This window comes from Camellia sinensis, chromosome 11, assembly GCF_055761805.1.
Source record: "Camellia sinensis isolate YWXY chromosome 11, ASM5576180v1, whole genome shotgun sequence".
Classification (NCBI taxonomy): Eukaryota; Viridiplantae; Streptophyta; class Magnoliopsida; order Ericales; family Theaceae; genus Camellia; species Camellia sinensis.
In genome coordinates, this window is record NC_138971.1 from 9,113,587 (window position 1) to 9,135,231 (window position 21,645).

The 21,645-nt window shown below is 31.2% G+C and overlaps 1 protein-coding gene across 1 annotated transcript; it reads right to left on the reverse strand.

Annotated features, from left to right (window-relative positions):
• Positions 1-13,595: 13,595 nt before the first annotated feature.
• On the reverse strand, positions 13,596-16,207 carry LOC114268330 (uncharacterized). The gene is made up of 4 exons (XM_028209490.2): positions 15,997-16,207; positions 15,293-15,355; positions 15,105-15,205; positions 13,596-14,419 (listed from the first exon to the last, which is right to left on the reverse strand). The coding sequence occupies exons 1-4, from the start codon at positions 16,100-16,102 to the stop codon at positions 13,850-13,852; spliced, it is 840 nt and encodes a 279-aa protein (XP_028065291.2). The 5' UTR covers positions 16,103-16,207; the 3' UTR covers positions 13,596-13,849.
• Between the last annotated feature and the right edge of the window lie 5,438 nt (positions 16,208-21,645).

Below are 21,645 nucleotides of genomic sequence, written 5' to 3' on the forward strand. Positions count from 1 at the left end.
CCCTGCATTTTTGGTTAAATCCCACTTTGGTCCCTACACATGAAATTGTGACAGTCAACCCTTTGCATTTTTACTCAAATCCCATTTTGATCCCTATGCAAGTATCAATGTTCGTCTTCTGTTATTTCATTGCTAAATCTTTAACAAAATCCAGTAATATGAGAAAAACGTGACTACGAAATTAGACTAATAAAGGGAAATCATCAATGTTTCTCACCAATACACTTTGTCCTACGTGAAAAACACATGAGAGTTATATAATACAACATATTCGTATGGTAAAAATTATAATGAAAAGGCAAGAAAGTAGAACTTTTGAAATAAATAAAACAAACAATAAAGAAATCAAAGATAAATAAAGATAAATAGATAGAAGATTGTGTTACCTTGAAAAATAGAGTTTCATGATTCTAATTTATACAAAATCCTAATTCATCTTCTTAATTATTCACAATCTGCATTTTGTTTTAGCCTAATATAGTTATATTTTAATATGAATTTTGGAATAAAATGTGTATTGGTAGAAAATATATATGCTTGTTCTTTTTTACCTTCATGTTATAGTCACAATCTTATCACATGATTAAATTCTATTAAAGATTTAAACAATTGAGTAACAGAAATGGGACATTGGCACTTATATAGGAATCAAAGTAAGATTTGACCAAAAGTACAGCGGGTTGATTATTACAATTTCATGTGCAAAGATCAAAGTAAGATTTGATTAGAAATTTCACATGTAGGAGCCAAAGCGAGATTTGTTGCAAAGTGCATGGGTACAAAGTGTAATTTATCCAAATTATTTTGATATGGTAATCTTAATATTTTTGTTTTATGCCATTTTTTTCCCAAAAATAGATGATAAATATATTTTTGAAAATAGACCATTTAGTTTTTTGAAAATTAGTTCAATAAAATGAAAAAGTTATGATTATTGGAACGAATAATTTTTTTCGTGAATAATATAGATTGAAAATCTTACAAAATGAACGGTTCCGATTATAAAAACAGAACCCATGGTGGTCTCCATAAGTCCCTTAAATTCTCACATGTTGAGATATGAATATGAGAGAAACCTAACTCTATAAATAAAGATTAGATTATCTGAAGTTGGCTATCCAACTTGAGAAAACATTTGAGTTTGGTGAGTGCATTTTGGGACAATTTCGGTGATCCGAACTATTAGCTTTTTAAGATTTATCAAGTAATATTCATACAGAAAATTAAGATAATTAGATGTTGATAGACATATATTTGAATTAGGGATCGTCATTTTTTCTCATCCAATTCTGCACCCGCACCACACAAATTTTTCCTGCTCCGATTAAGAAATGAGATGGGACGAGTTTTACTTTTCACGTCCCATTTTACCCTAACCCCACCCTGATTGCTTTTATTAAATATATTTATATGTATGTACTATATAATTTAATTTTTTTATTATAGTAAAATAAAAATACTAAAATATTATACTTAATATTAAATTTTATTCATTTATTTTTTATAGTATATCTTATAATTCTCATTAAGTATAAATTGTTACTCGTAAAATATTATTTATAATTTTTATTAATATTTTTATTCTTGAACTTATAAAATTAATCCGTCTTCTATCCTGCTTCTGTCCCTGCCCCTACCCCACTCCCACCACCCCCGATTTGGCCAGCCCCTAATACGACAGAGCGGGAGCAGATTACTATAAATCCGTCCCAAACTCGACCCGTGATCATCTCTAATTCGAACAATATTTAAAAAATAAAAAATAAACAGCAATTATAATTTCAATAACAACTATTTATTTCTTTATTAAGATCTTTTACTAAATTTTAATAATAATGGACATATATTTTATTTTTGTAATATTTTCAGGCAGTAAATATGCTTGAATTAAATATTTTAGGGATTTAATGAATTCAATCAATAATTCAGCAGTTAAGTAAACAATTTGACGATAATTTAATAATATAAAGTGTAATAAATTTAAGGGTAAATTATAATTTAGAAAAGTACATTCCGTCCTTTTAAATTTTTAATTTCATAACAAATGATTTTTTTATTTTGTTTTATTTTTTATAAATCAAGTAGCTTCTTTTATTAATAAATGATTAAATCAACTATTTTTTTTAATGATATCAAAAATTTATTTTAATTACTAATTTAAGTAATTTTAGGACTATTTTAGAAGAATAGTTAAAAGTAATCTTCAAACTTTTAATTAATTTCGGATCATATTATTTATTATATTTTTTACATATTTTTTTTTAAAAAAAAAAGTTAAAAAGTCATTTTTTACCATCTTCTCAAAACAATCCTTATTATTGTATAGAATAATAATTATAAATTTTATTTTTTAATTGATTTTATTAAATAATTATGAAAATAAAATATTTATAATTTTTAAAATTATAAAAAATAATTCGTATTTAAGTAAATTTTTTTTAAAATGATGTATTTAAGTAAACTTTAAATATTGTTTTATTCAAAAATTAATACTAAAACAAATCCCAAACACCCTCTAAATTGTCAAACCGGGCTTCCCATCCGAGGCTCCTCATTGCACAGAGTGTCATGTTAGCAGCGCAAAAATCAAGAATCCGGATCCTCGGCCGCCCTTCTCGGCGGCCGTTCCCAGCAGCCCCCCAAAACGACGTCGTTTTGGGGGTTTTTTCGTTTTTTTTTTTTTTTTTCCCTTCTTCGCAGAACCAGAGGGGAGGGGAGCTTGTCGGATTTTGGGGTCCGGATTCGCCGTCGCAGGTCGTCGAGCTCGCCGTCGCAGGTCGTCGAGCTCGCCAGCCGTCCGATCGTCGCCCGATTCAGCTCGTCGCAGCAGCTGCACCGCCGTCGCCTCCGCCTCCGCCTCCGCCTCCGGCCCGCCTCCGCCTCCTCCTCCTCCTCCTCCCCCGGTGATTATGGCCCCCTCCAGTCCGGCCCACCGGCGGCTCCCTCTTCTTCTCCCTTCCGCTCTCTCTTCTTCCCCTCCCCTCTGGTTCTGTTCGAACGAGGAAGAAGAAAGGAAAAAAAAAAATCAAAAAAAACCCCCAAAACGACGTCGTTTTGGGGGGCTGCTGGAACGGTAGCCGAGAAGGGCGGCTGAGAATCCGGACTCAAAAATCAAATCAAATAAAGCTAATGCGGACACAATTGGCCGTCGAAAATGTCCTAGAGCATTTGCCATCCCTAGAATGTTTGGCAACTGATTATTTTAAAGAGAAATACGTATTGGCAAGTTGATTTGTGGTTAAAATAGTTATAAAAAATAAAATAAGTTATTTTAGTTATAATAAATAAAATATCACATTTAATTTATAATTATTATATTATTCTTTTATAAAAAAAAGTTAAAAAATTAAAAAATCTTTCCCAAATTAAATTTTTTAACCCAAATTAAAATAAATAAAAAAGTTAAAAAATCAATCTACTTTCCCAACGGAGGCATAATCCATCAGCAGTTGCATTTTAATCCAATCTGTTCATTTTGTTGATATTCGTCCGAATGGGTTAAATTTTATCCGATTTAACATTTATGGAGGACAAGAGTAGATTGTATTTTAAAGTTTGTTTGAGATACGGATTAATTTTTGATTTTTTTTTTATTATTTTAATATAGGGTTAAAAAATTTTGTTTGGTATAGATTTTTTTGATTATTTTATCTTATGTGACTATTTTAGTCCAAACCTACTTACCAAACAAGCCCTTAGTCACACACAATAGGGATGGAGTAAGGACGAGTATCGCTTCTCTTGATCCAAACTCGATCCGATATAATTAATAAATTATAAATATATAATATAATTAGATATAAAAAAAGAATATTAAAAGTCTGTGATTTAGTTTAAATACAAATAAATAATAATTATAAAAGTATCATTGTTTATATATATGGAAATAAATAAATTATTTATTGTGCTAAATATTTAAATAATTCTCAAATTTTTTGACTATTTAAAATGTGGTCAGATATCTGCGAGGTGGAGATGGGATTAAAAAATTCTACCGTGGCGGGGTTAGGGCAGGGACAGGGGCGACTGTGGGATTTGAAAGCAGTGGTAGGAGCGAGGTATGACAAATTCACTCCAAACCCGCCCCATAGCCATCCTTAGTGGTGGCAATAAATTTTATTAATAAAATAATTAAAAAAATTTATAATTATAATTATTAATATTTATAATATTTTTTACTTGTGTGTAAATATGTTCCACTATTAGTGTAATTTTTCCTTATTTTAATTGTTTTTATTTATTTTTTTTATAAAAAAAAAAAGTAATGTAATTGAATATTTTGATTTTTTTGTTATTGTAGTAAAAAAAAATAAAATCAACATCCCAAATTGGGCCTAATTAAAAGTTTATTTGATAACACTATGAATAAGCTGTTTATTTGGGAGCATTTGATATTATAATTCAACACTTAAAATTAAATTGATTAAATGATAATTAATTAAGTTCATTTGATAATCATATTCAACTTTTATGAACATGAGATGAAATAGATATTAGTAATGTGTATATTGGGTTGTTTTGGAAAGTTCTTTAAAATTTGAATTTTTAGTTTTTGTTGAAAAAAATATGTAAAAGAAATTAAAAGTGATATAATTAAAAAAAAAACTAAAAAATCTAAAAGTTAACTTTTAAGAGAAGTTACTCGTAAGTCTCATATTGAAAAATATTACTCTATCTAATCATAAATGTTTTTTAATAAATCATTTAGTCCTTTTTCTACGCCACAACATTATCATCAAAACATCAAACATCATATATTCGAACATCATCATCTACACTGAACATCATCACCAAACTCTCTCTCTCTCCCCTCCTTTTCCTCTTCATCTTCTCAGGAGTCCCTCTCCTCTGTCCACCGCCTCTCCTCTAGCGACGCCACTCCTCCGTTCACTGCCTCCTCCTCACCTACTTCAAGATCCACCACCAGAACCATTGCCCCTCTCTCTCTCAGATCGTGAAACCCTAGGCGGCGATCCATCCATCGCACCATTAGGTCCTACTCCGTAACCGCCTCTGTTACTCCTCCTCCCTTGCCGTTGTCGGAGACGAGGATTGGCGACAGAGGAGATGAATCGAGATCGGAACACGAGGTTGTGATCGATTTACGTGCGGATTTGAAGGGAATTTTGAGATTGAATGCTTGTGTGTAGGGTTTTGAATAAGATTGCTTCGTAATGGTGGAGTTTGGGGATGAAGAAATTGAGGGATTGCGACATTGTTTTTGGAGATTTTGTGGAATTTGCGGATTTTCGAAGATCGAGAAGCGTGTAATCGAGTGTATATAGGTCTGTGTGTATGTATGTATATATATATGATGTTTTAGTTGTGTGTTTTGTTTTTTTAACATTGCGACGGTGCTGTGTGTGTTGATGTTTTAGTTGGTGTTTGTTTCATTTTGGGGGGAGTAGTTAAATTTTGACAGATTTGGATATGTGTTTTGTGGAAAACGTAATACTGGATAATGTTCAACATAGTGGATTACATTTTTGGCACATGAAGTAGAATGGTTGTTTGGTTTGATGTGCATCTAAATGATGGAGATTAACGGTACAGTTTTGTGATCGATGTTCAGCTTGTAGTTTGATAATCTGAAGGTTGTGTTCCCAGAATCATAATACTCGTTGTTCCCTGAACTTCCAAAACATTGGAAAAATCAATTTTTTTTTAATGATCACTGCAACTGTGTTTTGTGGAATTCGTAATTTGTGGATGATGTTCAAAGTAGCGGGTTACATTCTGGCACATGAATTAGAAGGGAAGGGTTGTGGATGATGTTCTAATGAATTTGATGATGGATCTCGAGAGAATAATGTTGGATGTTTGATGAATAATCTTAATATTTAGGGGTTATTTGGGGTGTCCTAAATAAATGTACTTTTTGTCTTTTTAGACTAAAAAGTTGAGGTTGAAAATATGAATGTTTGGGTTAACTTTTTGACTTTTTATGGGAAAATGTGTATTAAAAAATTAAATAAATTAATGTGTAGGGAAAAATTAATATTAGGAGTTGTGCAGCCGCAATTGTTGACTTTTGGTGAATAGTGATAACTTTTTAACTTTTTGAGTAACTTTTTGGCTTTTTAATTTTTTTGCGACTTCCCAAACTTGGCCTTAATGGTTGTGTTTGATGTTTGATGAATAATGTTTGATATTTGATGAATAATCTTAATATTTAATGGTTGATGTTTGATGAATAATCCTGACGATTGATAATGTTCAATGTTGGATGAATAATTCTAACGTTGTTAATGTTTTAACTGAAATTATACGAATAATCTTGACGTTGTAATATTTGATGTTTGATAAATAATTCTGACGTTGCTAATGTTTGATATTTGATGAATAATGTTTGCCATAAAAAGGTCTATAGTAAACTTTTAGAGAAATAGGATCTATTAGTCTAACAAAAAACTTTCAGGACTAAATAGGTCAACATTTTCAAATTTGAGATTTATTTGTGCTTTCTCCTAACTTTTAACTAACTTGTCAAAATGACCAATTATCTCTCATTACAGTAATTGTTGGCTTTTTTAACTATTATTATAAGGTCAGCATATTGTATAAAAAATCAAATTATCTATGGTTTCGTTTGGGAAGAAGAATTGGGTTGGGTTTAGAGTTATTTTAGTCACAAAAAAATAAAATAGACTTTTTAACTCCAGGTTAAAATAGTTAAAAAAATCAAAAAGCCAATCCACTTTCTAAACAAACCCTATTTGATACAATTTTTGTGCACTACACTAATGAGGTGTTTGGGATGATTTGTTTTAGTTAAAATAATCAATAAAAATAAAATAATTAATAAAATAAAATGTTACATCTAATATATCAATAACTTTATATCTCACAATCATTTATTCAATTATAAAGAAAATCTATAAATCATTTTAAAAAAAAAAATTTTTCTTAGAAAATAGGCTAAAAGTTAACTTTTTCACTTTTTTTAATTTTTTTTTTAAAATGTAAAAAAATAGAGAGGTGATGTGATTTTAAAAAATAAAAAATAAAAAAAATTGATTTTTAACTGTGTTGCCAAATAAGTTAAAATAGCTAAAAGGTAAAAAAATCAATTAAAATAGTAAAATTTCCAAATGGTGGCTAATGATAAAATAAAATGATAAATTGCACCATTGATCCCTCTAATTTGACTAAAATTTCACTTTGATCTTTACAATTTTAATTTAAATAATTTAGTGATTAAACTTTTAATTTTATTGCAATTTGATCTTTCTACTATGCGTTGTTAACATTATTACACCAATGGTCCTTATAAGCCACTTCCCAATTTTTAACTCATTTCAAGTCATATCATCTCTTATATTTTTTTTACATGTTTTTTAAAAAATAAAAAATAAAAAAAATCAAATTTTAACCATATTCTCAAAATTTATTTTGAATTTTACTTCCCCTTAGTTTACACATAATATTTTTTCGTTCTAAATTTTAATGGTGAGTGATGGAAATTTGCATTGCAATAAAGTTGAAAATATAAGGATTGTTTAAATTAAACCTACACCTTCCGTCCCAAAAATAATTGTCCCTTTTGGAGAATCTAACATTTTTTGATAATACAATTATTATATTTTAAAAAATTAATTTTCAAAACTACCATTTGATAGTATATTTTTTAAGTAATATTAATTATTATAATTGTACTTTTTGTGTTATTAATAAATTTAAAAGAAAGGCAAAAAAGTAAATTCATATTATTTTGTTCTTTAATTTTTTGAAAAGGAATTAATTTTTTGAGACAATAAAAAATAAAATAAAAACTTATTCACTGTGTTTGGTTGTGGTTTTTTGAATATAATTTTTTGAAAATTTTATACAGCTTATTTGGTTATTCTGAAAAATAAATTATGTTTTCAAAAAAATAAACGAGCCCTCTGATTCTTCACGTGATGTTATGTTTTCAAAAAAAATAACAGCACTGCTTCAGACCCCCAGTGGAGGTCGGCCCCTAGTGACATGGCACGCTGCCATTCGCTGAAAAAAAAAAAAAAAAACAAATTTTCTTTTTTGGGCCAATCACGCGCTGACACACGCGACCCCCCAGTGACCCCCACTGGGGGTCTTAGGCATTTTTCAAAAAATAAGTGAGCCATCTGGTTCTCTAGGAATAGGTAATCTACTTCTGCCTCCTCTTCATAGCCTCTGCCTTGCTCTTTATTACCTTTACCAAACATTTTACCACATCTTCACTTCCGTTGATATATGAAGGTCCGCAACACCAAAGCAACAACGATGGCTAGCGACGAAGACATTGTTCAGGTGTGGTCGCTTTGAGCTCAGGGTGACGAAGATCCGACGAGAAAGAGGTTAGTCGCACTATTTTTGGTTCATCATGGGTTCATTTTGATCTCCATTTCCCCCTTCCATTTTCAAGTGTTCTTCTTCATAAATTTGTAGGAAATGAAATTTTTTTCAACAAATCTATTCTCTACGGTAGCAGTTGGACGAAAATGGTACTTGAATCTCGGAACTGAAGTTTTATATATAAACCTAAAACTGGTGTGGTTTGATTTATACACCAAATCCCTAGTTGAATCTGAAAAAAAAAATTCAGATTATGAATGTTTAGTTCGCCGCTTTGCTTTTGGAAAATGATTTAATCATTTGAAACTGATAGAAATTTCTCTACCTTTGGGTAACTGGTTTTGATTTCAGAATGTATTTTCCACATTTCGGACATAGTAAGCACAGATTTTATGCTTTCCATTTCGGAAATTAGCTTTATCATATTTTGTTCAGTTCGTCATAGTTTCCCCTTTCCCAACTGTGGTTCCAAAATCGGTTTTGAATGGTCATCTCTTATATGAAAATGAAGCAGTTTTTACCGGTTTTCACTGTTCTGGTTTGGTGTACATAAATTCAGATTTGAAGTCCTTCTCTTTTTGTTGGTTTTTGTTGTTTTTATTTATTTCTGTACTTGTATTGTTGTCATCGTTGTTGATGTAGTGACACCATCAGTTTCTGGCGGTCGATTCAATCTCCGCTGTACCAAGATTCGTGAGGAAAGGAGTAAGGTCTTTCAGCCCTTGTAATTGTATTAAATGTATTTTTCTTGAACAAGGATATCAAACCATATTGTTAAAGTGCACTGTGCAGTTCATTTAGGTACACCCCCATTTACTGAAGACGCTTTGAAGAGGAAGCAAAAGGCAGCACACACACCAGACTCATCTTCTTTTGCTGAAAACGATGTGGAGGTAAATATTACTTTGCTACATTTCGTAAATGTGCTACATGCAATGTTTACTCAAACAAGAATGCATTAAAACATCAGACCTCTATTCCTTGCAATGTTTACTGAAACAAGAATGCATTAAAACCAACTGTCAGTCAAATGGAATTTGTAACTTGCTATTTTCACCATGGTATGTAAGACCTCATCACTTAACATTTACCCATGACACATGAAAAATTATCGCATGTGTCATATGTGTATTTCATAGATGGACAATGGGGGGTTCGTTGAGGATGTGCAAGAACTGAAGTTGTGGCCAAATAGGATTGAGTTGGCCTTCATCCAACTGATGGTCGAGGAGGTGAAGCAAGACCCCTCATTAACCAAAAAAAACTCTTTTACCACAAGGCATTGGACTCGAATTGACGACGAGCTGTACAGTCAGTTCAGAGTTAGGTACACAGTTAACCGATTAAAACAAAAGTACCACCGCATCAGGCAAGCGTACAATACATTTGTGAAATTGAAAAACCATACGGGGTTCGGTTGGGATGAGCAGAGGAAAACGGTCATGGCCCTGAATGATGTCTGGGATCACTTTGTCAAGGTAACAACCACCACCGTAGGATTGACTACAACCTTCATACTGCAGTACATTAACTCGAACAATTCTTATTTACCATATCTTTGGTTTTTTACTTTTGTAGGCACATCCCAGAGCAAAAGTGTTCAGGAAAAAGGATCTAGACCACATAGACTTGTTAGACGTCCTCTTTGCCAACTCCCAAGCCACTGGCGCACTTGCCCGTGCTTCAACCCAAGGACCCCCAACCTCTGATGAAGAAAGGGATATCCAAAGTGCATTCTTTGGTGTTGGAATCAACTCAAATACCGATTCCATCCCTATTGATAACGACATGGACGGAGATGATGACCCGAAGGTAGGTGGGAATAGTGGCAACGATGGTGGGCGAAAGGGTGCACACTTTGATTTCGCACTTGATACATGGACTGCCACAAACCTCGCCAAAAAAGAATTTTTTGCTCGCCAAAACAAAATGGCTGAAGCAAGCCAGGCTGAGAAAAAACAAAACTCCATTGCAGCATGTATCCAATGTTTGGCAACAACGGACGAAATCACTCCTGACCAATACGTGAAGGCGTGTGAGAGTTTCCGCGATAAAGCAACGAGGAAAATGTTCATGTTGATGCTACCCAACATGCAACTGCATTGGGTTCGTAAGCTTGCTTAGGGATGATGGACTTTGTACTGATGCAATTTCGTTTTGGTCAGCATCCAAGTTGTTGTATGTGAGCGTATGTAGCTAAAACACTAAAAATCGCGCCTACTTTTTATTTTTATTTTTAATCTGTGTATTTCATTTGTCAACTATGGTTATGTAAGGAAGTTATGTTCAGCTTTGAAAGGAAGTTATGGACTTGTATAAATTGTCATGCATAATGCGGTGGTATTCTATGTTATGTTGACTTTTGTTCTTTACAAACACCTTTCTGATTGATGTTCTCATTATATCCTTCATGTACCAGTGCATTTTTTTCCTAGGTGGCTGAAAAAGTTGAAGATCCCTTAAACCTTTATTCTGTTGAAAATGTTCAGCTTTTTAATGCCATGTGGTAGTTCCTTAGTTTGCTTGGACATATAAAACAAATCAATGTTTAATTATGTGGTAGTTCTTTAGTTTGCTTGGACTACTTTGTGGATTCTAATTATGTGAACTCTGATTTCACCTCTGGTCTTTTAAAGTACACAAACAGAACTTTTATAAGTAGAAAAATGCTTGAAGATCCCATTTTTTTAAAACTCTCACAATTGTTTTTAGGTCTCCATTATTGATGTATGTGTAGGATTCATTCATGTATATGTGGGTGCAGGATAATTTGTTGCTAATAATTGTTTAAATTGAAGCTTTCTTGCTTATGTAAAGGTTAATAAATACAGTTATTATAATCTACATCACATATATAATATTTTTTGATAATATATACTTCGTGCACATTTTTTATATTATAATCTCCATGTCTTCATTAGTTGTGATTTATTTAAAAGGATATTATTCTGGATCTCATTTTCCTGCATTTATCAGAGCCTCTGATATGGCGATGCCAAAATTAAAAGCTTTATGGCTTGAGTTAAGATTGGCAGTCAAACATGCAGCATATTTGTGCTTTTAACATGAAGGAAAAAAGCAAAAATAGGGTGTCCTTATATATGAAAATTAGTGAAGTTGAATTTATATATGAAGTTGAAGATTAAGAAAATTAGTTGATTTAGGAGTTTAATTTATATATGAAGTTGAATTTGTTTCGGATTTTGTTTCTTTAATATTTTGTCAGCCTTATTTCATTTTACTTTCCTGAGTTGCTTATAATTATGCTGCTCCATAAACTTGGCTTCATATTAAAATTGTTCTTTAGTCCTTCCTTTCATAGGTTGGATCAATGTTATGCAACTTCAATGACAGAACATTCAAAAAATTCCATTCCAAACTATTTCGAATTGATCATGGTCTACTGATCCGTTCTGAATTGATTCAAATTCTGTTATTGATCTTATTTTTTGAATCTATGCATCTGTTGCACAAGTTACTGTTTAGACAATGCACTAAACTGCATGCAGGAGTTTCGTTTTATTACATGTTGGCTTGTAACCTTGATGATAGGCCTGAAACGAGTTAAATTTATGGCAAAAAGGGCTTAAGACTTATACGAAAATATTTTATCTGTATATACCCATAAATGGGTACATGCCACATAATGTAACCATAGGTCCAATCATGTATACATATATGTATGTATGTATGTATATATATATATTTAAAAAAATGAGAGAATGTTTTGATGTGATTTTTTTGTGTTTTTTTATTTGTTTCAGTGATTAATTTGGAGGGAAATTTGAAATGGTATTGATGTATTTTTTTGGAAACCAAACAACCATTCACCTTGCTTGGTTGGGTGGTTTTGAAAAAGTCACTTGAAAATTGTTTTTTGAAAAAAAATGGTTTTTTGGTTTCCAAAAAAATACATGATTACCATTTCAAATTTCCCTCCAAATTAATCATTGAAACAAATAAAAAAACACAAAAAAATCACATCAAAACATTCTCTCATTTTTTTAAATATATATATATACATACATACATATATGTATACATGATTGGACCTATGGTTACATTATGTGGCATGTACCCATTTATGGGTATATACAGATAAAATATTTTCATATAAGTCGTAAGCCCTCTTTGCTATAAATTTAACTCGTTTCAGGCCTATCATCAAGGTTACAAGCCAACATGTAATAAAACGAAACTCCTGCATGCAGTTTAGTGCATTGTCTAAACAGTAACTTGTGCAGCAGATGCGTAGATTCAAAAAAAAAGATCAATAACAGAATCTGAATCAATTCAGAACGGATTAGTAGACCATGATCAATTCGAAATAGTTTGGAATGGAATTTTTGAATGTTCTGTCATTGAAGTTGCATAACATTGATCCAACCTATGAAAGGAAGGACTAAAAAACAGTTTTAATATGAAGCCAAGTTTATGTAGCAGCATAATTATAAGCAACTCAGGAAAGTAAAATGAAATAAGGCTGACAAAATATTAAAGAAACAAAATCCAAAACAAATTCAACTTCATATATAAATTAAACTCCTAAATCAACTAATTTTCTTAATCTTCAACTTCATATATAAATTCAACTTCACTAATTTTCAAATATAAGGACACCCTATTTTTGCTTTTTTCCTTCATGTTAAAAGCACAAATATGCTGCATGTTTGACTGCCAATCTTAACTCAAGCCATAAAGCTTTTAATTTTGGCATCGCCATATCAGAGGCTCTGATAAATGCAGGAAAATGAGATCCAGAATAATATCCTTTTAAATAAATCACAACTAATGAAGACATGGAGATTATAATATAAAAAATGTGCACGAAGTATATATTATCAAAAAATATTAGATATATGATGTAGATTATAATAACTGTATTTATTAACCTTTACATAAGCAAGAATGCTTCAATTTAAACAGTTATTAGCAACAAATTATCCTGCACCCACATATACATGAATGAATCCCACACTTACATCAATAATGGAGACCTAAAAACAATTGTGAGAGTTTTAAAAAAATGGGATCTTCAAGCATTTTTCTACTTATAAAAGTTCTGTTTGTGTACTTTAAAAGACCAGAGGTGAAATCAGAGTTCACATAATTAAAGTCCACATAGTAGTCCAAGCAAACTAAGGAACTACCACATGGCATTAAAAAGCTGAACATTTTCAACAGAATAAAGGTTTAAGGGATCTTCAACTTTTTCAGCCACCTACGAAAAAATGCACTGGTACATGAAGGATATAATGAGAACATCAATCAAAAAGGTGTTTGTAAAGAACAAAAGTCAACATAACATAGAATACCACCGCATTATGCATGACAATTTATACAAGTCCATAACTTCCTTTCAAAGCTGAACATAACTTCCTTACATAACCATAGTTGACAAATGAAATACACAGATTAAAAAAAAAAAAAAAAAAAGTAGGCGCGATTTTTAGTGTTTTAGCTACATACGCTCACATACAACAACTTGGATGCTGACCAAAACGAAATTGCATCAGTACAAAGTCCATCATCCCTAAGCAAGTTTACGAACCCAATGCAGCTGCATGTTGGGTAGCATCAACATGAACATTTTCCTCGTTGCTTTATCGCGGAAACTCTCACACGCCTTCACGTATTGGTCGGGAGTGATTTCGTCCATTATTGCCAAACATTGGATACATGCTGCAATGGAGTTTTGTTTTTTCTCAGCCTGGCTTGCTTCAGCCATTTTGTTTTGGCGAGCAAAAAATTCTCTTTTGGCAAGGTTTATGACAGTCCATGTATCAAGTGCGAAATCAAAGTGTGCACCCTTTCGCCCACCATCGTTGCCACTACTCCCACCTACCTTCGGGTTACAACTCCCACCTACCTTCGGGTCATCATCTCTGTCCATGTCGTCATCAATAGGGATGGAATCGGTATTTGAGTTGATTCCAACACCAAAGAATGCACTTTGGATATCCCTTTCTTTATCAGAGGTTGGGGGTCCTTGGGTTGAAGCACGGGCAAGTGCGCCAGTGGCTTGGGAGTTGGCAAAGAGGACGTCTAACAAGTCTATGTGGTCTAGACCCTTTTTCCTGAACACTTTTGCTCTGGGATGTGCCTACAAAAATAAAAAACCAAAGATATGGTAAATAAGAATTGTTCGAGTTAATGTACTGCAGTATGAAGGTTGTAGTCAATCCTACGGTGGTGGTTGTTACCTTGACAAAGTGATCCCAAACATCATCCGAGGCCATGACCGTTTTCCTCTGCTCATCCCAACCGAACCCCGTATGGTTTTTCAATTTCACAAATGTATTGTACGCTTGCCTGATGCGGTGGTACTTTTGTTTTAATCAGTTAACTGTGTACCTAACTCTAAACTGACTGTACAGCTCGTCGTCAATTCGAGTCCAATGCCTTGTGGTAAAAGAGTTTTTTTTGGTTAATGAGGGGTCTTGCTTCACCTCCTCGACCATCAGTTGGATGAAGGCCAACTCAATCCTATTTGGCCACAACTTCAGTTCTTGCGCATCCTCAAAGAACCCCCCATTGTCCATCTATGAAATACACATATGACACATGTGATAATTTTTCATGTGTCATGGGTAAATGTTAAGTGATGAGGTCTTACATACCATGGTGAAAATAGCAAGTTACAAATTCCATTTGACTGACAGTTGGTTTTAATGCATTCTTGTTTCAGTAAACATTGCAAGGAATAGAGGTCTGATGTTTTAATGCATTCTTGTTTGAGTAAACATTGCATGTAACACATTTACGAAATGTAGCAAAGTAATATTTACCTCCATGTCGTTTTCAGCAAAAGAAGATGAGTCTGGTGTGTGTGCTGCCTTTTGCTTCCTCTTCAAAGCGTCTTCAGTAAATGGGGGTGTACCTAAATGAACTGCACAGTGCACTTTAACAATATGGTTTGATATCCTTGTTCAAGAAAAATACATTTAATACAATTACAAGGGCTGAAAGACCTTACTCCTTTCCTCACGAATCTTGGTACAGCGGAGATCGAATCGACCACAAGAAACTGATGGTGTCACTACATCAACAACGATGACAACAATACAAGTACAGAAATAAGTAAAAACAACAAAAACCAACAAAAAGAGAAGGACTTCAAATCTGAGTTTATGTACACCAAACCAGAACAGTGAAAAATGGTAAAAATCTGCTTCATTTTTATATAAGAGATGACCATTCAATACCGATTTTGGAACCATAGTTGGGAAAGGGGAAACTATGACGAACTGAACAAAATATGATAAAGCTAATTTCCGAAATGGAAAGCATAAAATATGTGCTTACTATGTCCGAAATGTGGAAAATACATTCTGAAATCAAAACCAGTTACCCGAAGGTAGAGAAATTTCTATCGGTTTCAAATGATTAAATCATTTTCCAAAAGCAAAGCAGCGAACTAAACATTCATAATCTGAATTTTTTTTTTCAGATTCAACTAGGGATTTGGTGTATAAATCAAACCACACCAGTTTTAGGTTTATATATAAAACTTCAATTCCGAGATTCAAGTACCATTTTTGTCTAACTGCTACCATAGAAAATAGATTTGTTGAAAAAAATTTCATTTCCTACAAATTTATGAAGAAGAACACTTTAAAATGGAAGGGGGAAATGGAGATCAAAATGAACCCATGATGAACCAAAAATAGTGTGACTAACCTCTTTCTCGTTGGATCTTCGTCACCCTGAGCTCAAAGCGACCACACCTAAACAATGTCTTCGTCGCTAGCCGTCGTCGTTGCTTTGGTGTTGCCGACCTACGCATATCAACGGAAGTGAAGATGTGGTAAAATGTTTGGTAAAGGTAATAAAGCACAAGACAGAGGCTATAAAGAGGAGGCAGAAGTAGATTCAACTACAGCCTACCTATTCCTAGAGAATCAGATGGCTCATTTATTTTTTTTGAAAACATAACATCACATGAAGAATCAGAGGGCTCGTTTATTTTTTTGAAAACATAATTCATTTTTCAGAATAACCAAATAAGTTGTATAAAATTTTCAAAAAATTATATTCAAAAAATCACAACCAAACACAATGATTTTTTTTCAAAAAACAGTTTTCAAGTGACTTTTTCAAAAAAAAATTCAAAAAAACCCAACCAAGCAAGGTGAATATTTTGAGACGGAAGGAGTATGAAAATTGAAGTGACACTTCTCTTAAACAACATAATAGGGTAATTTACCAAAAATAAAATTTTAAAAAGGAAATAACTTCTCTTCAGTTCCAAAATGGATTAGCCGATGCTATAGGGTATTGGCGGGCCTGACTCCGATCCTATATCGATGATCTAAATTGTTTTATGTATAGAATTTGTCAAATACATTATTCCTACAAAAAAATCACGTTGATAGAATATCAATAATCACTTGATCATATCACATTTGTGTCTTGCGATTTATTTTTAAAATCATAATTGTCGTTAAAACAAATGCAATCTATTAAGTGATTATTGATATACTCAACAAGTTTTACGTATTAAACAATTTGAATTATTAAGATGAATCCAGAACCCAACAATACTGTCTATTTTGGTTCCGAACTGGTAATTAAGAAGTTATTATATTAAGATAGTGCGTATTATATACACCTCATAACTAAAAAAAAAAAACATAATTTTAATTATTTGAGTTATAACTAAAAAAAAATAATAACTAAATACAATAAGAGATAAAATAAAGAATTCACTAATTATAATTAAAATAATGTCATAATTAAAGAACTTATGAGTCATAAATAAAATAATATTATAACTAAAAAAGAATTTAATCTTAACTTCAAAAAAAAAAAAAAAATTGATATTATTTATTTTTAACGAAATGTATACTGTAGTAGAATTTCCCTAATTATGGAAAGCACAGCACTGAGCGTCCAGCCCAATGAATAGAATAGATAGGCCTCAGGAAGTCTTGTCCTCAGTGTATACGCATGTGTACTGTAAAGCTGAGAAGAAAGAAGAAGAAGAAGAGGAGAATCAAATGGGAAGATCATCAACTGAAGAGAAGATTGTATATTTTACTCGAGGAAGGAGAAAAGCCATTGTATCTGAGGATACAAAGGCCAGAAGCTGAAGATAAGATCTACAGGATCAGTCGTTACATGGCCTTGCGTACAATGCTGCTCGACTACTGCAATCGTTTGGGGCTTTTCTACGAAGAATTTCGATTTACTTACGATGGTACTCGTCTACGTGAGGACAAGACGGGAGATCAACTTGGTATGGGGGATGATGATGTTATTGATGCTCAGGGCCGGCCCTGCCCTAAGGCAGGTAAGCTTGTGCCTTAGGCCCCATATTTTTGTCCTATTTTCCTCAAATTTAAAAAATTGTTATAGGTTCAATTTTTTTTTTTTTTTTAAGATCAATTTAAAGGGCCCCAAATGTTTTATTGGGCCCATGTATAATTTAGCCCACATTTATTTATAAATGTGTTTGGCCCATATGTATTAAAATGAAAATATATAAATAAATAAATAAAAAACAATAGGGCTCCTAAATTTGGTAAAACATATAACATATATAACATAGGGCCCCTAAATTTGGCCCAAAAATAGGACCCCTAAATTTGGTAAAATATTATAGGCTCAATGTTTTTTTTTTTAGATCAATTTAAAGGGCTCTAAAATATTTTTTTGGGTCCATGTATGATTTACTCCATATTTATTTATAAGTGTAATTTGGTCCATATTTATTAAAATGAAAATATATATTAAAAAAAAAGTGTTTGGGCTCAAGAAAAATAATACATACAATATATGGGCCATATTTTTTTTATTTTTTATTTTTACCTTCTTTATCTATTAGATTTTAGTGGAATAAATAATTTTGCTCAATTTTTTTTACCTAGGTCTTTATCAATTTTAATTGAATAATTTTTTTCCTAATTTTTTTGTTCTAATTGTGTTTTATTAAATTGTTTTATTTATAATTTTAATGATTATATGTGTAAGTAAATTTTTTTATGGTTACAAACAAATAAAAAAATTGTAACTTATCGTTTTATTTATGAATTTTTTTTCAATATAAAAGGGCCCCATTTCTGAAATTCGCCTTAGGTCCCAACGAACTCAGGGCTGGCCTTGTTGATGCTTGGTCTGCATATCTTGGTGCTGCTGCTGCTGCTGCTACTGAGGAATAGTATCAATCTCTTCAGACCTATTTACAGCTGTGTGTGTGTGTGTGTGTGTGTGTGTGTGTTGGGGAGGGGGGGGGGGGGGGGGGTTTTGGGTTTTTTTGTGGTTTATCTGATGAGATCTCCGGTGGCTTGTGTAAGTTTGTTGCATGGAGATGGATGCCTCTTTATTGGGTCATTTCCATAAATAAGTCAAAATATTAAATCAATTCCCAAACTAAAGTCTAGTTTTGAAAGGAGAGGCTAAATCGTGGTTCACAATCACGAATTTTAACATGTATGTGCCTACGATTTTGATTAAGAAATCGCGGTTACAAAAGATGCTTTTAATTAAAAAAATTTTCTTCTGAAATCGCTGTTTTGAATCACGTTTTTATCGAAAAAAATTTCTTTCCTAAAATCGCTATTTTGAACCACGATTTTTACCATTTTTTTTTTCTTCTGAAAGCGTGATTGTGAACCACGCTTTCAATACACAAACACAATAGCTGATAAAAAATAAAGTAAAGTGAACCACGTGCTATTGGACCAACGTAAAGTGAACACTCATCATCATAAATTTCTAAAAATAGAAATAAATTTTTAAAAATTTACGCTATCTTGTTGTTTAGGGATAAAATTTATTTTTTTATTTTACTAAAATAAAAATAAATAAATTTTACGAATTAAACCCTAAATCCTAAAATAAAAAAATAAAATTTATCTCTAAATACTAAGGTAGCGTTTGATAATGTTTACGTTTTTTGTTTATATTTATAAAAAATTTATAAACTGATTTTTATTTATTTTTAGAAAAGCATAAATTACAAACGCGTTTGATTTGAACAAAATATTTAAAAAAATTTAAAAACATAAAATAAAAAATATGTTTGTTCGAGCTTAAAATATTTATATTTATTTTTATTATTTATGATAATGGGATCACACATATTATAATTGAAAAAAAATTAATTTAAAAAAAATAAAAAAAAAATAATTAAAAAATAATTGAAATAATATGTTTAATTAAAAAAATAATTTATTTTTATTTTTATTTTTTCAATTAATTTTTTTTAAATTATTTTTTTTTTCAATTATTTTTTAATTATTTTTTTTATTTTTTTTAAATTAATTTTTTTTCAGTTAATTTTTTTTTTTCAATTATAATATGTGTGATCTCATTATTATAAATAATAAAAATAAATATAAATATTTTAGGCTCGAACTAACATATTTTTTATTTTATGTTTTTAAAATTTTTTAAACATTTTGTTCAAAACAAACGCGTTTGTAATTTATATTTTTCTAAAAATAAATAAAAATCAGTTTATAAAATTTTCATAAATATAAACAAAAAATGTAAACATTACCAAACGCTATCTTAGTATTTAGGGATAAATTTTATTTTTTTTATTTTAAGGTTTAGAGTTTAATTCTTAAAATTTATTTATTTTTATTTTAGTAAAATAAAAAAATAAATTTTATCCCTAAACACTAAGGTAGCGTAAATTTTTAGAAATTTATTTTTATTTTTAGAAATTTATGTTGATGAGTGTTCACTTTACGTTGGTCCAATAGTACTTGTGTATCAGTTGGCCTAATAGCACATGGTTCACTTTACTTTATTTTTTATCAGCTATTGCATTTGTGTGCTGAAAGTGTGGTTCACAATCACGCTTTCAGAAGAAAAAAAAAAATTGGTAAAAATCATAGTTCAGAATAGCGATTTCAGAAAAAAAAAATTTCGATAAAAGCGTGGTTCAGAATAGTGATTTTAGAAGAAAAAAAATTTAATTAAAAGCGCCTTTTGTAACCGCGATTTCTTAATCAAAATCGAGTTTTGTAACCACGATTTTAAGACTTTCCAAATTTCATGCGAGACAGGCACATACATATTGAAATCGTGATTGTGAACCACGATTTAGCCTATTTTAAAAATTCTTTCAAAATTAAGCTTAATTTGAAAATTGATTTAATATTTTAACTTATTTAGGAAAATGGCCCCTCTTTATTTGCTCTTGTAAGTTCTAGTACTCTACATCAGCTGACTTCCTTTCTTCTCGAACTAACTCTTCATTTTGATGATCCCAACAGTTTTTAGGAGAAATTATTCAATACTTGTACAGCACGTTTAGATGATGCTCTAATCGACTAGTTGTTGATCTAAATCATGACATCTGTTACTTCTTTTTTTTTTGTTAGTTTTAAGAAACGAAGGGTGCGATTGGTTTGTTTTTGAGACAAATTTTCAAAAAGCTTTTTGGGTGAGAGTTTAGATTTTTTTTTAGTTTATTTAGTAGTATATTTTGAAAATAGTTTTGGAATTTAAAATAATTTGATTTTTTTATTGTAATTAAGGCCTCGTTTGGGAATAAGTTAATTTAGTAACTTTTTGGTTATTTGGCTAAAATATGAGCTAAAAAAAATTAGTATGTTTGAGATAATTTTTTGACTTTTTTAGCTTTTTAGTTTTTTTAGTGACTTTTGGACTTTTTGACTAAAAAAGTCTCTTGCCAAACGAGGCCTAAGAAGATAGGAGAGAAAAAGTAATTGAGAAGAAGAGAGGTGAGAGGAAAAATGAATGATTGATGTGTAATAGAGAAAAGTAATTTTAGATTTTTTTTGAAAAATTTTCTAATCAAATATGTTTTTAGAAATTTTTTTTTTCAAAAATATGTATCAAAATACAAATTAAACACACCCAAAGCGTTAGTGTGAATCTGTAAATACAAAGGGGAATTATAGTGGAATAGAGAAAAAAATTATCAGAACATGGGAGGTGTAAGTAATTTTGAGATGTAAGTGATTTTGTAATGGAGTGCAAGTAAAATGTTGGGCAGAGATGCAAGTTAATGTTTGAATAAAAAAATTTGTCTATTACATTGATATGTAACCCCCTAAATACAACAGAGGATTGTCCCTCGAGCATTGTATAATTGATTAATTTGTAGATGGGCTGAGCTTTTTTCGAATTGAATGGTGTTATTGAGCTGCAATGGGTTGAATTTTAGACTCATTTCCATGATTTAAATCATTGTGGCCCAATTTTAGACTCATTTTGATAATTTAAATTGTTTGATATGTAAAATTAGTCAAGTATATAATCTTTAAAAAAATCAAAATAATCAGATATTGATAATCATTTGATCAACTTGCATTTGTGTCTGTGATTTATTTTTAAAATTATAATTGCCAT

What these genes read in the sequence shown, in the direction of transcription:
- LOC114268330 (XM_028209490.2), bottom strand. Translation starts at nt 16,102, where the DNA reads ATGCGTAGGTCGGCAACACCAAAGCAACGACGACGGCTAGCGACGAAG. An exon ending in CAAGATTCGTGAGGAAAGGA is followed by an intron (nt 15,206 to 15,292) that starts GTAAGGTCTTTC and finishes TGCACTGTGCAG; the next exon opens with TTCATTTAGGTACACCCCCA. An exon ending in TTGCTGAAAACGACATGGAG is followed by an intron (nt 14,420 to 15,104) that starts GTAAATATTACT and finishes TTATTTTTGTAG; the next exon opens with GCACATCCCAGAGCAAAAGT.